The sequence below is a fragment of the Camelus ferus genome, chromosome 1 (assembly GCF_009834535.1).
Source record: "Camelus ferus isolate YT-003-E chromosome 1, BCGSAC_Cfer_1.0, whole genome shotgun sequence".
NCBI classification, from domain to species: Eukaryota; Metazoa; Chordata; class Mammalia; order Artiodactyla; family Camelidae; genus Camelus; species Camelus ferus.
Window position 1 is genome coordinate 50,498,951 of NC_045696.1, and position 17,656 is coordinate 50,516,606.

General features: G+C 38.1%; 1 protein-coding gene across 1 annotated transcript in view; it reads right to left on the reverse strand.

The window, feature by feature from the left end:
• LOC102508477 (cell surface glycoprotein CD200 receptor 1) overlaps positions 1–1,306 on the reverse strand; it is a 36,344-nt gene extending 35,038 nt beyond the window's left edge. Inside the window, exon 1 of the mRNA XM_014566253.2 lies at positions 47–1,306. Coding sequence (XP_014421739.2) covers positions 47–113 — 67 coding nt within the window. The 5' untranslated portion in view covers positions 114–1,306. The remainder of the gene's footprint in view (positions 1–46) is intronic.
• Between the last annotated feature and the right edge of the window lie 16,350 nt (positions 1,307–17,656).

The window sequence follows — 17,656 nt, forward strand, 5'->3', positions numbered from 1 at the left end:
CACCGGTCATTCTCCTGTCACCCTCCCAAAGAGAATTCAAACTTACCAGCAACTAAGAAGAGAGTCAGAAGCAGTAGTAGCTGTAGATCAGAAGCTATCCAAGTGCAGGGCATTTCTGTGTTCTTCTTTTCTGCCCTTCACTCAGTACTGTTCCTCCACACAGGTGTAAAAGGGACTGTGGACATGGTGAAGCTCTCTCTGGTCGACTTCTCTGTGCTGGATCCTCTTAACCCATTGGCAGCATAACACTCCCTTCCTCCTGCCCCTTCCTTCAACTCTATGTGTTTCAGCCCGATTAGTAACTTGGAAAAGAAGAAACTCTTCTCTGGAACTTGACACAGCAGTAGATTTCCTGTATGAAGCACTGAAGCACTGACGGAGGAAGCAGATTGATTGAGTTATCTTTCAGTTCATTGGTCCTCCTCTCACTTCTGCTGTACACAGATAAACTTTACAGTAGGGCATAGAACGTGCGTAAGATAAACCGATTTGTCTAAACTTGGTTTAAAAAGCAAAACAGGATATTTATCTATATTTGGCCAATCCCCATAAATTTCTCAGTCATGATAACTTTTAGAAATTTTCTCCAGGTTGAGGAAGTATAGGGCCTTAGGAATCAAGTTTGGAATGAAAGATTTTCCCCTGAAAATTCTTGTGTGATTACTGTCTATCATGGGAGTCAGCACACAAATCTAGAAGCATCGTAAGTGCATTACTTTCCTATTCCTATTGTAATAAATTACTACAAACTGAGGGGCTTAAAACAACACAGATTTATTATCTTATGGTTTGAGAGGTCTGAAGTCCAAACAAGATCTCACAGGCCTAAAATCAAGGTATTTGCAGGGCTGTGTTCTTTCTGGACAAGTGGAGATAATCTGTTACTGCCTTTTCCAGCTTCTAGGGGCTACTTGAATTCTGTGTCTCGTGGCTGCATCATCTTCACCCTGTTCCTTTTTCACATCTCCTCTGATGGTAACCTTGCTGCCTCCCTCCTGTAGAGACTTTTGTGATTACACTGGAAAATCCAGATAATCCAGGATAATATCTCCATCTCAAAATCCTTAACTTAATCACATCTGCAAAGTCCCTTTTCCCATGTAAGTTATATATTTACAAGTTTCAGAGGTTAGGGCATGGACATCCTGGGAAGGGGCATTATTCTGTCTATCCCAATTCGGTATTTATTTCCATTCACCTTCATGTTTGAAGATCTAGAATGGTCACTTAAAACAAATTACAAATAAACACTCATCTTTAGTTGCCACACATCTGGAGTTTAAACTTACCAAAAAAAACAAAAAACCAACTGCCTTAATGTGACTGTTCATATACATTTAGATTATGTTTGAGGGGGAAAAAAACTCTTCTACATGCTAAGAATTTCCTACCCCAAAGCAAAATTCTCTAGGAAAGGGAAGAAAACATTGCAAACAGGAAAAAAAGTAAACAACATGCATTTTTTTTTCTTTAAGTTAGCAGTTCCATCTTGCCTCTTGCCAAATAGTAAACTATATATATTTTCCCTCTTCCTCTTCTCAAGCTTTCCTTCCAGTGAATCAGTTTGATTAAGACAGTGAAGTCAGGTACTTGAGGGCACAGACCACTTGAAGAGACCTTGGATTGAATCTCTATTAGGCAGTTACTAGTCTGATGATACTAGGCAAGTTCCTTAATCGAGTCTATAACCTATTTTTTCCGTTTAATATTATATTGACATGAACATTTTGTCATGTTATCAAAAATTCTTGATGATCATTTATTTTAATGACTGATGACACAACCAAAACTAAAGCAGAGAAGGCTTACATGATCTGCCTGAGGTCCCAAAGTGACTTGGTGACACAGCTGAGAGTAAAACTCACGTTTCATATTTGATAGCCCTGAGTTCTTTCTACTCAACTCCTCTGGTTTGACATTTCAGGCAACAGCTTTCATAGACACACTCCCATGCACTCATCTCGGGTCAGACCACAATCTACAGTCAGCAGTTTAAGAGTTAAGTGAGTGGTGTCAAAAACCATAGACTCTTCAGAGTAGATTTGGCAGAATGAGACTTTCTCTTCTCACTTCATTTTCCCCTCCATCCAAAACCCCACTTCCCCAACCTCCCAACTCCCACCTTCACCTTTTATGGAGAGCAAGTATATGGAAGAACAATAAAGAGACCAAGAGCTTGTTAGTATAACCATCCACCAAAGATATGTCATGAAAGTCAATATAATAAAAGAAAAATGTGCTTGTCTAGTATATGCATGTCTCTGAAAAATCTGAAGGACCCAGATTCTCCTTTGACACCACTCACTTGACTCTTAAACTGCTGATTGTAGATTGTGATCTGACCCGAGATGAGTGCATGGGAGTGTGTCTATGAAAGCTGTTGCCTGAAATTTCAAACCAGAGGAGTTGAGTGTGTCCCTTGGGCCCAGGAACCCAAAAAGCAGAGCAAAAGAGGAAAACAAGATCAAGAGAAAGGCGCAGTTCAAACTAGAAACTCAAACCTTTTACTCCACCAGTCTTCCAACTCCTCTTCAGTACTACCAAATAAGTGTACACAAGAGACAAACAGAACAATGTTATGCTGGTTAATGTTGTGGTAGCCAAAAGAAAAAGGCTTAGTAAGTTTTAGTAAAATGGAGCTGCTTTAAGACATAATGCCCCCAAATTTGCACTGTTCATTTACTCAAAAAATGATTTATCTACCTATACATGCTTTTGAAGTAAATTTCTTCCAGTCAGGTATGTATCTTCCTCTCCAATGTCAGTTTCTTGCTCAGCCACAACTGAAACCAATTAAGTTGGCATTGTCGTCTTGCCCTTGGGACCCCTCCCCATTTTATAAAGGTTTTGCATGGATCTTGAGTATTTACTGCACAGAGTCTAATGGCCTTTTATTTTTGACCCCTTGTTCTCCATTACCTGTTCTTTCACGTCCTGGATTTGAGTCTTGACTGTCTGTAACCGAAATGCGAACCCTTCCTTCCTCAGCTGAATTTTTGGGATGTGTATACTTACAGAAATGGGTCAATACCTACATGCCTTATCATTTTTATTCTCTGTAAGCTCTCTGACTTAAATATGTGGCCTGTCTTACTCTTCCTTATGCATGTGTGCACACACACACACAAACTCACATACACACTACTAAACATTTAGTCCCAAGTCCCTCAATTTACCCTGCCCTACTGCTACCAAAGTGCTGATGAAACTGTTTCACAGAGGTGAAAGACCGATGTCCCACAGCGTGAAGAGTTTCAGAGAACTCAAACTCCACAACGCTCCATTTTTTACTTCCCCCCCTGCCCTCATGGCACAGTCGTTAGAGATCTGAGGCTAATGAAATACCACAAACGCACTCTGATTCAACGTATGATTGCATAATATGGCCGCTCTCCTGCCCATGTCTCATTTCCCTATTCTCTAATTCACCTCTCTGCAGTCTTCACTGACCTGAGCTCTGAAGACTCATCTAAAATCCTGGATCTTCTTCCATGCGCAATCATTAAATGCCCTGATGAGCAACACAAAAGAGCCTCAGAAAATGTATATTTCTATTTTTTCACATTCTACTATATTATTGAAATTTACCTTGAAAATTTTCACTTCTACTCTGCAGTCGATGCTATGCCTCCATAATTCTCCTTCAAGTGTCAGACAAAACGCATATCAGATAAGAGTTAATCATTATTTTTCAATATAAATTCACAAATTGTGCAAAAAGAAAATTTTAAAATAGATATTTGAAAATACAATGTATGCAGTATCAAATAAACAAAACCAGACCAGAGAAATTAGTAATTTAATATTTTTATCCACTCTAGACCTCACTGGTCATGTCCTTAATAAATAGTCAGGGCCCTGTTCTAAGCATTTTATAAATATGGTCTCATTTAATCCTCTCAACACCCTATAAAGTAAATATCATTATTATCCTCATTTTACAGTTGAGGAAACTAAAGCCAGAGAGGTTATGTAAATTGTCCGGTCACATAGCTAATAAGTGATGCAGACAGGATTCTAGCCCAAAAAATCTTACTCCAAAGTCTATCTCTCAGTTATGTGGCAAATTACTTGACTACCTATTTTTTAACTCTCTGTTTTGACTCTCTGTCTTGATATTTCCCATAGTCTTCACCCCTCCTAAATCTATTCACATTTTCACCCATTCTTTCTTCTGTTTGGGCATTCTTACTACTTCATAGTTTGTTTTGAAGAAAGAGACAGAGAAGAAGAAAGAGAAAAAGAAAGTGCTCTGTCTCGCATCACTATTTGCAGTAAACGCACTCTCTGCTGCCCCCTGGAGATAGTTTGGTAAAACCAAAGCTAATATTTTATAAACTTATTCAGTAAGTTTAAGCAAATCAGTTAACAGCTACACTGAGATTTTGATCACAAAATGTGTTAAAATGCTAAACATTACACATGTATTTATGTATACTAGTTAACATCATAAATCAGTTAAGTATGACAAACGACTACCTAATAGTATAGCTATTATAACCTTAAGAAATATTATTGAAAAAAAGAATAATGAATCTTCTGAGATGCCAGGATGGCTTAATGAACACAGAATACATAATTGAATGTATGAATGGATAGATAGAAGCCTCATTCCAGGGAAGTCTGAAATAAATTCTCAAAGGTTGGGTACCCTGAGAAGTAAACCCTGAAATGGAATTTAGGGTAACCTTGGATCATCCCTCGTGAAAATGAAGGGACAGAAACTGGTGTGGGCAGAGGGAGAAGTCAGATTTTAAGGTAGGCTCACAACAGGCTCAGCTAACCCCATGGAGCTTGAACTGCCCTTTGGAATTGTTCTCTTTGGGGCTGAAATAGTCTGTCTTTATGCTCCTGCATCTATCAGTCCTCAGCTCAGGGAAGGAGCATGACTTTGGGGGAGGCAATACATGGAGGGGCTGATTTCTGACCTGCCAACAACATTGTCAACACCATAGCAGCAAAGTCCTTCACTGAAGGGGATCAGATAAGTACCTCACAGTGTCTGCCACATGAATTTACTTTGGAAAATAAACTAATTCTGATATCAAGTGCAGTACTATCCCAATTGTCTTTTATTCCCAAGAAACCGAGATAATTAATAGAAATCTTATTGAAAACTTAACCTTGAAGGAGGTCTGCATTAAGATGCATGTGAAAGGAGGGACCCCCAACCTCTACCCCAGTGTCCATACCCCTCCTGGTGCCCACCCACACTACACTTTCTTCCCACCTCCCCTTAGTCCACTTCCCAAAGAGAAACTGGACATGGGGGGAGGGGGGGAGTGCCAGCCAGTGGAAGATCCATCCCCTGTGGCATTAGAAAGGGGAGGGACAGCTAGGAGTCCCCCCACCCATTTCCCCCTCCCTCCAAACTCCTGACTTGCCCTTCAATGAATGTTTGTGCCTCCTCATTTCCCCTTACGTACCCTTCAGTGAATCTTTGGTGATGATTTTGGCAACTTCGGGTATAATCAGCAATTCTCACAGAATAACAAAAACTTTAAAGGAAGTTATGTTATTTTCATCTATGAGTGACAACTGGGAATGGGAAGTCCACAAGAATACAGAACTGAATTGAAAAGAATAAAAAGTCAAGTCATGTACCTTGGCTAAAAACCAATATCCAGGCAAAGTACTGAAAAGATACAGGTATTATTTGATCTCCAAAATGCCCTAATGACTAGAGTCAAGAAGGGACAGGAACTTTTAAAAATAAATATTCCAGACTGAGTCAAATGGGATCACCTTAAATGTTTTAGAGAATATTAAATTAATAAATCATTTCTGTGTAACTTTCTAGTAAAAGAATATGAAACATGAAAATGATATCATTCATAGAAGCTGATATCTGTCTGCAATTTCATTGTTTTCAATGGAACTTTTTCAGAATGACAAATGTTCTGTTGATCATGATTTTATTGTATCAGTGGCTTAAATTTTGTGTTCCCGAACTATATATTTGACCATACTGCCTATCTTTTATAAGATGACATGTTTTCAATGATTAACTGGAAAGTAGTTTAAGTTGGTTAAACTCCAGTTAAATTTGGAAGTTTAAGAATGTTAACAGTTTTCTTCCTAGTTTTGAGAGCAGCTGTTAAGACTATGGCCGCTAAAGTTGATCTTCCTGGGCTCAAACTTCAGTTCTGCAGCTTAGTTTTTGGTTACTGTATTTTTTTTTTTCCTGTTCTAGAATGTTAATTTGATTCTTTTTCAAATCTGCTGTCATTTTTATAATTTCTAGTTTTCCATCAAAACTTTTGTTTTTGCCTTTTGTCTCCTTGAACATAAAAAGGATATTTTAAAGTCTCTGTCTGAGAATTCCAGTATTTAGAGTGGCTGTGAGTAAATCTCCATTATCTGTTGTTTCTGTTGGTACTTTCTGTGACATTGGGTGTCCTCATGTGCCAAGCACTGTGTTTTGTTTTCCAAACTGTAGAAATAATTTGAGGCCCTGTATGATTTATCTTTCTCCAGAGAAGATTTTCATTTATTCCTGGCAGGAATCTGTGAGAGTTAGCAATCTGGCATTATCCTAATCCAATGATAAGGACAGATTTCCTAGGCCACCAGGTGCCTGAAAACTGAGTTGCAGTCTATGTGAGGAATGCTTTTATTTTCTCCCCGCCTCCCCACCTCTTCTGCCCCAAGAAGCTGTCAAAGCACTACTCTACCTTTCAGCCAGCTCTTCTTGATCAACAAATATCCCCAAGGCTCAAGTAGGTACAAGTGCCAGCCTCACCAGTTTATTTTTCTTTCTTTTCCTGGATCTTGACCAGGTAATTCTTCATCACCTTTCCAGTTCTCTGATATCTTCCAACAGATTTATTATTATTATTATCCCTAGTTTTCCTACTTGTCTTCAGTGGGAAGATTGGTCTGAATTTCTGTCTGTCATTACCTGATACAGAAATCCCATCCTTTGATTTTTCACTTTTCCTTATCTCTCCCAATCAATCAGCAAGTCTTTTGGGTTCCTCCTTTAAAGTATTTCCTAAATTTGACCATTCCACTAATCTCCACTGTATTGGATTAGACCGAAAAAAAAAAGTGAATAAAGTTCTTAATTCAAAAGCATGCTGTGTGTGTGGTGTTTTTTTTTTTTTTTAATTTAACCTGTAAGTAACAGTAGAAAGATAAACAGATACCAGAAGCTGAAGAACCCTTACATTTGGTAGCTGCTCCATTTTATCACAACTTTCTGCAAGTCTGCTCTATTAAAATTTTGGTTTATTTTGGTCATTTGTAGCATTGATTATGTGAGTGAAACATAAAAGCTCAGATAGTCCATACATCAAGTTTAAGAATTCTAAGTCAGAAGTCCTACATTAAGATACTTTTCCTTGACATTGTAAATGCTGTTATTAACATCTGTCTAAATTATGCTTCTGTGACTGTTTTCCTACTAGTGATCTTTCTTTCTTGTATGTTTTAATTCTTCTTATTTCATATGCGACCAATAATTTTGGAGTGGTTTAATGTGATTTGACAGTGGGATTTTTCTAAAGAATACTGTTATGATCATCTCACCTTTAGGGGAAAAAAGAGTCTGAGACTGTTGAAAATGTTCAGATGTTGAATGCTCTGTATTGAAAAAAGGAAGTCGATAAGATCTTTTTGGTTTAGTGTTTCTATATTTTACTTGGATGAACATGATAAAGCAGTCAAACCTATAAGAAGTGATAAACCCTGGTTCTAACAAGTTAGTCCTAAAGCAGTTGTGACTGAGCTCCTGCTGGTGCTGCACCCACCTTGGGGAGAGTCAGCCAGGGATGAGTTTGCACCACAAGTTGATCTAAAAACCCTAATTCTTCAACGTGAGAACCCGAGAACCAAAGGCAGTGGGAATGCAAGTTTAGGGCAAGGGACATGCTGGAAAGCATCTTTTAAAAAATCTTATTTATAGTTTCTTAATCCATTGTTATTCTTCTTCCACAAGATTGGAAGTACAAATATTAAGTTATTCAGTTATGCTCAATATATATCAATTTGTACCTCTATTAAATGGAATTCAACACAATGACTTTAAGGGGTCATTCGAAATAATGCTTCTACAAGGCAAAGAGATGCATGATCTAAAATATACTTTCTATATAAAGGAACAAAAAATGAGAGAGGGATCAAAATATATTTTAATGGTTATTATTATAAAATATCTTCTTGGTAAAAACTAAACAGTAGCACAAAATTATATAAAATAAAAAGTGAAAATACTCCTCCAAGTGCTTCGGTTTCCACCTGCCTTCCCACTCCCCTGCACCATTTGAGGTAGACAGAACAATGTTCCCCCCAAACAAGTTCACATCCTAACCCCGAGAATTTGTGAATGAATTTCCTTATATGGCAAAAAGGACTTTGCAAATGTGATTAAGTTAAGGAGTTTAAAATGGGGAAATTATTTTGGATTATCTGGTTGGGTCCAATACAATCACAAGGATCCTTATAAGAGAAAAAGGGAGGGAGGCAAGTCAGAGTGAGAGAGAGAGAGACGGAAGATGCTACCCTGCTGGCTTTGGAGATGGAGAGAGGAGACAAGAGCCGAGGAATGCGGGCTGCCCCTAGAAGCTGGAAAAGGCAAAGAAGCAGACTTTCCCCTAGAGCTTCTAGAAGAAACATAACCTTACTGACACCTTGATTTTAGCCCAGTTAAAGCCATTTCAGGTTTCTGACCTCCAGAACTATAAGACAATACATTTATAAGACAAAAGTTAGGTTTGTGGTACTTAATTAATACACTGTTTAACCACTGCTATGCTTGTGTGGTCTTCCACAATAGGTACGAAGGCCTGCTATGATTTTGTTTTATTATTCTTCCTCCTTGGTCAGGCCCACTCCTATTATTTGTGGGGCCCAGGTGAGAGTACAGACAGGGGCCCACGTATCACATGCCCAAATATTTTAAAGTTGCAAAGCAAGGTGACAAAGTATTAAATGAAATGTGTTTTATTCTCCTACCTTAACAAATAGAACTTCAAAACCAAAAAATTTTAAATGTAAACTTATGATTTGTAAAAGACCAAATGTTGGCAAAATATCAAAGATGGCCAAATTCAATTCCTCTTATTGTAAGTCTGGGTCTTCTCTTGATGGTCCATCTATGTTTGAGTTATAAAACATGTATAATTCATAAGCCTTTATATAGTTGTCACACATCCTCTTCTTTTTTCTATACAATTCAGTTTCCCCCCTCAGTAAACTGACCACTCATATGTTTTGCCAGCCTTTTCTCTTTCTACGTGGGTTAACTATATTTATTGTTGATGTACTTCAATTCCTTATATTCAGGATATTAATCACCTCAGCTGCCTCCTGGCTTGCACCCGCTCCCCACCATCTGTCTGCTTCCAAAAGTTTAAAAGAAGTTAAAAAGCTACATATTTTATTTTAAACTTTGTCTCAAAGACAACATTTGGAATTATCTAATGGATTTGAACCTTGCATGTTCATTGTATTTGTTTTTGTTTTGTTTTTTACCAATATGAGAATTCTATCATTTTATGGTTTAAACTATTTACATGTATTATAATTGCTGTGAAGTTTGATCTTATTTCAGCCATCTTATTTCAGGTTATCTATTTACCATACTTTTAAATTTTATTTACTTATCCTTTTGTAATATTCCCCTTAGAAGAATACAATTTGCTTATTCTATTTTAAAAGAGCTACATCTTATTTTTATTTTTATAGTGAAGAGCCCAACTAAATAAGATTCATCTTTATGCTTATTTTTTCCTGTGAAGTTATGAAGTTTATCAATATCTAAATCTTCTCTCCACCACAAAGCCAAGACAAATACCCAAACTCCTGTTCACATTTCTGTGGTCCTTTTGCCATAGGACCCCCACACCCACGCTATAATGGTATCAACTGCAAGCAGGCTGCTCCAAATGTGGTCCATGAACCAGCACTAGTTTACAAACTGTTTGATATCAGTTTTGATATTAAAAAAAAAAAAGGGAACTTGGTGCCAGAATGTAAACCATCTGTTTTACTCAGCACACAGTTCAGTGCAGGTGACTTTTTTTCCCCTAGCAAAATTTTCTCAAAAAAAAGAGTATATTCCTTTACATTTCTGCATATGCTTCTTGTCTCATCCAAGTGATAACAAACTATTGTTGGACTGGCACTTGAGCAGCACTAGCCTGGACTAGAGTTTTAGTTCTGGATTATTAGACTGTGCTTTTGGGTGTCATTACTTATTTAGTCAACTCTAAAATATACTGAGCTTGATGTTCATTTTCCTCAATTCTTCAGTGCTTTAAAAATGCTACCTTATTCCATTATTCTTTTTTCCTAAGTAAGAATGGCCTTTACTGTTTGCAAGGGAAAGTGGAAGAGGAGGGGGTCGGAGGCTAGGACAGCTGCGGCTCCTAGGGGCGGCTCCACAGACTCCGTCACCGCTTTCAAAAGCAGTGCTCCTTTCTTCTCTAGCATTCAGTGCTGCTACTCAGAACGTTTAATCTGACTCTTACTACTTGATAGTTGACCTGCATTTATCCTCTGGAAACTTTCAATATTTGCTTTTTGTACTTGGTGCTCTAACATGTTAATTTAGTATAATTAGGTGTAGTAGGGTTTCTTTCATTTATTCTGTTGCATGAGCCCTTTCAAACTGAGGTTTTACATCTTACATTCTAGAAATTTTTCAATAATTATTTTTTAAAATACTAACTTTCCTCCACTTATTTTACAGTGACACCAATAATGTTGATATTAACATTTCCTCTTGTACCCTTACCCAACAGCTCTTCTTTTTTTTAATGGTTCATCTTAGAACTCTTTCCCAGTGCTTTCCCAGAATATTCTATAACTTGATCATCTAGCTCACTATTTTTTTTTGCATTCTTCATTCTGCTATTCAATTATTAACACCATCCACTGAGATTTTTACTTCAATAATAATAAATTTATATCCAGTATCTCCAATCAGTTCTTTAAAGCTTCCTGTTTTCTTGTTTCCCATGCTCTCCCTTATCTCTCTAAGAGTATTTACTGTTTTTATTCTAAATTCTTTATCCACTGGATCTGTTCACTGTGATTACTTCTAGAATGTTTTTTTAAACTTTTATCTCTCTTTTTTTTTTTTTAGCTTGTGGGTTCATAATATAAGTTTGTCAGCTCATATTATCACAGTAAAATCAGTTACGCTGGCAAATACAAGATACAGGGGAAGAAGAGTGAACTAAGACCTAGCTTGTAGTAGTTTAGGCAGGTAGAGGGAGACCCGCAAGCATGGAGACCATCCTGCATTATGTTCTGGGCTCAACCACTCCTTCTGTGCCCTCACCCACGAGATCCTACCTATCAGGTAACTGCCTTGTACCTTATCCCAAGCATCCTTTCTAAAGGTAAGCAGAAAAAACCTTTCGTAATTGATTGTCCAGCTCATGGAGGAGGATGAGTAAGGAGATTGGAAGGAATATTCCAGAACCTAACTGCACTCACCTCCAGTGAAATATCCCAGGATTCACTTAACCACCCTAGGATCTGCTGTTCATTCCAATTCAATCACTGGTGTTCATTGCACAGCTCTTTAGAGGCCCTATTCTTCACGACAGGTAGATGACACAGCAATGTTGATTGTAACTTCATTCAACATAAAGAATTCTAGTCTTGCCACGTTTCAATACAATGACTAGAGCAGATTTGTCCCACCTTTCTAAAAAATTTCCAGAAAAATCATTTGTATTTAAATCAGAACCTGGAATATATCTTTTCTGCAAGGATACGACCCCACAAAAATTGCAGATGAGAAACACCTCATTTTAAAACTTTTTACCTTTTAATCTACATACAGAAGAGCTAACATAGCAGGCCTACGACTCCATTAAAAAGGCTTGCTTACAAGATTGGCCCTTGGCTGGCGTCTGAGAACTTGATTAGAAAATGCTCCCTAAAGGATAACAGTGGCTCGCTGTATGGAAACTGTTCAGACCAACAGCGCAGTTTATGCTGAACACCTGCTTTCTTTCTGAGAGTCTGAGATTTCAGTGACCACAGTCAGTCACATAGTCACTGTCTACACGACCAGCCCTGGAGAAAACACTGGAGTCTTAGACTCAGGTGAACATTCTTACTAGACGTTTCACACGTGTTGTGATAGCTCACTGCTGGCAGGATTAAGTGCACCCTCTGCAGCTCCCCTGGGAGAGGACTTGTAGACCTTTGTGACTGGTTTTCTCCAGACTTGACCTTGAGAGCCTTTCCCTTCACCAGTTTTGCTTTGTATCCTTTCACTGCGATAAGTCATAGCTTCGAGTACAACCATGTGCTGAGTCCTGTGAGTCCTCCTAGTGAATCACCAAATTTGGGGAGCAGTCTTGGGGACCCCAGACACAATTTACCTGTCAGTGAATTAAACAATCTGAATCTATCTCAACATCTCTGCCTGTGGAATGCCATCTCATCTATTCAGGGTACCAGAGAGTACATCATTCACTTCCAATAAGGCAACACAGATATATACTATGGTGTAAACCTGCCCATCAAAATAACCTTGCCTAATAGGTAATAAGAATTAAAAGGTTAGTAAATTATTTGTGAAAACAGCAAAATGCTTTTTTCCAACAACAACAAAAATTAAAGCTGAATAATATAAAAACACAAGTTGAAGAGTGTTCTAAAATATTTCAATGGCACTAGAATGGCAAAGAGATCAAATATGCAATTATAAGTGAAAAAAACTGATTCCATAAAACAACTGTTTTTCTCTCTATTGAGAAAAATAACCTTGAAGGAAGTCAAGCTCTACACTCCTCCTCCTTCAACCCAAAACATTCTAAGAACTCACCTCCTACACATGAGTACTGTCTTATATTTAATCTCCAGATCTCTTTAGAAAAACCTGTTAGTACAGCAAGCATAACCTAAAAAGCAAGCTCAGAAATCTTCTCTGAAGGAAAAACATCTCTCTGAAGTTAGAGATCTCCTCTAAAGTGACATTAATGAAATATAAAGTGAAACTGAGTGGTCTGATGAGCTCCCAAAGAAGAGGATCACAGGAAGTACGTCTCTATTGTTACTTGAATGATGGTCAAATAATACATTTTACGAATAACCATTTATAATCTAATTAGAAAACTAGGTAGACAAATCATACATGTGTGTGCCATAAATTTGTTTTTTTAAATTTAATTTTTTAATCAGCTGCTGCACAGAAAAATTGACAGAAATATAATTAAATGTACTTTTAATTTAAAGCATTCACTCAGACAGTAGTTATTACAATTCAAGCAACGTAAGTTACATGTGGAGAGCTCTCCCACATTACTCTCATTCATCTAATGCCTCTTCCTAATACAAGAGTTTGAGATCCCAATTGGATTGCAGCCAGGTTTTTCTAGCTGACTCCTGGCTCCCAGATCAACTCCTGGCAGAGCAGGCACCCAATAAATGTTAATTACTATTGTTTAAAACAAGGGGAGAAGTATGGTGGGGAAAGGCCTTCTGTAAAGTGGACACTGAGACCCACTCCATTACCTCTCTCTGCACTTAGAAGTTTTCCTAGAATCTCTGCCCTTCCTTCAGCCAGGGCTTTGCCATTTCTAGCCCAAGATAAGAGTTAATCTATGTGTATGCTGTGCTTGCTGACTCTGATATCTCCAATTCTGCCTACGGTGTTTGCCTTCTTCGTGTCTTAGATGGATTCCCTAACACTTAACACTCAGAGGACTTGGACATAGACTGAGATCAGTCTGGTCCAATGGCCTTTCGTTATACAGACAGACATCACTGAAGGAATAACTGAGATGATCCTGTCCTAATGGTAAGACTCCACCAACTGTTCTACCTACGTTCCTTCCATTCTCACTAGATAAACATGACAGAGTACAACTACAGATTTAGGTCAGATCTGTTTTAGCACTAAAAGCTGATTCTCAGGAATGTGGGTGAAGTATGTAATACCTTCCTAAGTCACATTAAGTAGTGAAATGTGTTCACTTTACGGTAAACAACCTCCTAAGCTGTCAAACAGAAAGTACTTTGTCTCAGGAGGATGACCAGGAATACATCCTAATCTCTGCTAGTTTCCACAACATAAGCAGATTACTGACCTTTACCAAAGATCACGAATACCCACTGGATGAGGAAATGTCCTGAGTGGAAGGGACATTCTTGAACCTCCTGAAGACCAGCTGGTACATTAAGGGAGGGTAACAGATCACCCGATTAACCGGCACCACAGGCACTCTCAGCCTTACAGCTTTATTCTGACTCCTCCATGGTAGGGCTGAAATCTACACAGGACATTCCAGCTATCCTGCATGGTAGTGTGATGTCTCTGGACACACAGAAGGAACTACATGGCATCTTAAAATGCTGTATTAATCAGCTTCAGTCAAATCAGTTTCAGTAAAAACAAGGAGAGAAGTGTATTGACTTGTGTGATTGGAGAGCAGAGGGACAGAGGACATGATATTCAACATAGGTCATGAGGAGTCATGCCATCCCCATCCCCATCTCTCAGTACTGTTGTTCTTTCATGTTAGCTTCATTCTCTCTTTAAAGCATTGTAGGCATCCTTCACACGGTAGTGAAAAACAGCCATGAGTGCTGGCCTCACTTCCCAGCATCGTGACACGAGGCTCAGTGGCAGAGCCAGCTGCCTGCCCAACTTTAATACAGTGACTGGCTTGGTTGGGATCACTTGCACATTATTTATATAACCATGTTTCATAATACACATAATGTATGGCCAAATCCCACCTGCTGTGATCAGAAGAGTGGAGTTCTGTTATTGATAGCCCCACCAGAGCCACACAGGGTGGAAGCCGATGGTTCCTCTCTACACAAGGATGCCAAACAGCTAAAAACAACACATGCATACATTCACTTCAGATGTCTATATCCAAGCCAAAGTTTGATAGGAAAAGCTGGAGTCACTGCCAGCATCCATCCTTTTCACTCCATCCTGGCCACACTGGTCTCCTTGCTGTTCTTCAAACAAGCCATAAACACTCCTGCCTCTGAGTCTTTGCAATTCATCTGGAATACTTCCCCTAGGTCATTGCATAGTTATTCCCTTACTTCCTTCATGTCTATGGTCAGATGTCACCTTCTCAGTGAAGATTACACTAAAATGGGGATATCCATTCACCTCTCTCCACAGACACATCTCCCTACCCAGCTTTAGCTTTTTCCTAAGCATTTGTCATTATCTAACATAGCCTGTATTTTATTTATCTTATTCATTGTCTCAAGACAATAGCACGAGAACAGACGCTTTTTTCTGTTTCATTTACTCACTGTTATATCTCCAGTTCTCAGTACAGTGCTTAGACTATAATTGGCAGTCATTAAATATCTGATGAATGAACAAAAGATGGAATCAAGAAGGGGTCACCTTATCACTCTCAGTGTCAGGTAATGTACACTACGGTATTACACAGGAAGGAGTACAGAACAGTGCAGTACTTGAATACAGTCCTCATTTAGCCTCCCTGGGCTACCACAGTTTAGTAAGTATGTCCTGACCTCAGCGCTGTGGAACTAGACCAATGGCAGGTTTTCCACACTTCTCTGGGAGGAGTGCTAAGATACCCTGAGATGAATTCAAGCCCTGTCTTTCACATTCCTTGTCACGTCTGTGCAATCTGCACGACAAAGTAGCTGCTTGGTTTCCTAATCCATATTCCCTTTCCCCACTAGGATTTAAATCCTGTTCTGACTCTCATCCCTGACACCCTGCCTAGCCAGGAGGCTTGATCCTGACTGCCAATCCAAAGCCACTGGCTAGGGTACTACTTCACCAGACAGACCACCTGGAACCAAGATACTGCCCACGATCAGAATCCTGATATTGCCAGAACAACACAGAAAGTACTATTGCAACATCTGATCCACCAGACCAGATCCTCTTCAGTACTGATTTGGCCTGATTTTCCTGGACTTTGACCATTCCCTGTATACCCTATGACTTCCATCACAGCTCCACAATGGAATTACTTCCCCTAAGCTAATTCCTCCCATTTCCAGCTTTTTCCCTCTGACTAATAGGCCTCACAACTATGAATGTCTCATGCAGAATTACAAAATGAGTACTGTGATGTCCGTTAATCCCTGAACACCTTCAAAACCTCTGTAAGAAGTGGCAAAGGTCTTCATGTTCTGGTTTATTTCCATACCTGGGACCACAAGGTTTGCAAATGAAATGGCACATATGAGAGCACTTTCAAAGTTTGGAGTTGTCTGCAAATGGGCCTGCATATATATAGAAATTTATTATGATGTAAGTAGTATTATCAACCAGTGAGGAGAAGATGGATTATTGAATAACTATTGTTATGACAATGGTTAGATAACTGCTAACCATTTGGAAAAAAATTAAGCTGAATTCCCAGCAGACTCTTTTCATTAAAACAAATTCCAGATATATTAAATATTTAACTGTAAAAAATAAACTACTGAAAGAAAAGATAGGTTAATATGTTTATAATCTTAAATTTTTTTCTAAACATAACACAAAGCTTAGAATACATAAAAGATTGTTCAGTTTGGCCACCTACAAATTAAAAATCTATACAGCTAAAAGTACAACTAAAAATTCAAAGAGTAAATAAGTTGGGAAAAATATTTTTAAAACATGACAGATGAGAGGTCAATGTTCTTAATAAACAGTTATGATAAATCAATTTTTAAAGATGAATAACCTAATAGAAAACATGATGTTTGCCAAAAAAATACAAGTGGTCAAACAAGATGTTAAAATATGTTTATCCTCCTTAATAATCAGGAAAATATAAACAAAACAAAATAAAACTTTTTGTCTATTAGATTGGCAAGATTATACAACATAATAACTCCCTACTTTTATAATGACTGTTTTGGTGCTGTAATACTTTGTTATTAGAGAGCAATTTGTTGCAATTTCTTCAGAGGATAGTTTTTCTACAGTCATATGAAAAATAGAAGTGCACATACCTTATGCACCTATCATGTTCTCTTTCAGAAAGTTATCCTTCCACAAGTGTGCAAAGATACATGAGTGCTCACCGTAGCATTGTTTGTAATAACAAAACCTAAGTAGTGCTCAATAGGACATTGGGGAAATAAATGGAATAATATGCCTCCATTAAAAACAATCATGTAGATTGGTATGTATTGATATAGAAAGACTTCCAAATATGTTTTTAAATTTTCAAAGGCTATAGAATAGTAATTTGAGTTAAAATACAAACACGGTAATATATGTATTAAAAATGTCTGGATGTTTACAATAGTGTTTTCTTGTGGGGGAGTGAGACTAGGGCATGGAGGAAAGTCTCAAAGCCTAATGTGAAGATCAATTTGAAAAAATCAGCTGGCCAGCAGTAGGTCAGGCTACTCTCAAAGTCCTTGGGTCCTGTTTATTAACTTTTGTGTGACATTAATTCAAGAATTGTCCTGATTAGTCACAGAGACCATGAGTTAACATTGCTATGCTGTTTGCTGCTGATGTTTTAGAAGACTTACCATCTTTTAAACGGGAATATCTTTCAAATATTCATTTTATCATGATCCCTGTATCTCCCATTCTGGCACAGATTGGTTTGAATTGCTTTGACAAGAAACTTTTGAAATAAGATGTTATCATGTAACTTTAGTGAAATAACTCTGGAACACCTGTGCAAACTGTTTTTGCTTTTACTCTGTAAGAAAACTCTAAAATTTAAAGGCA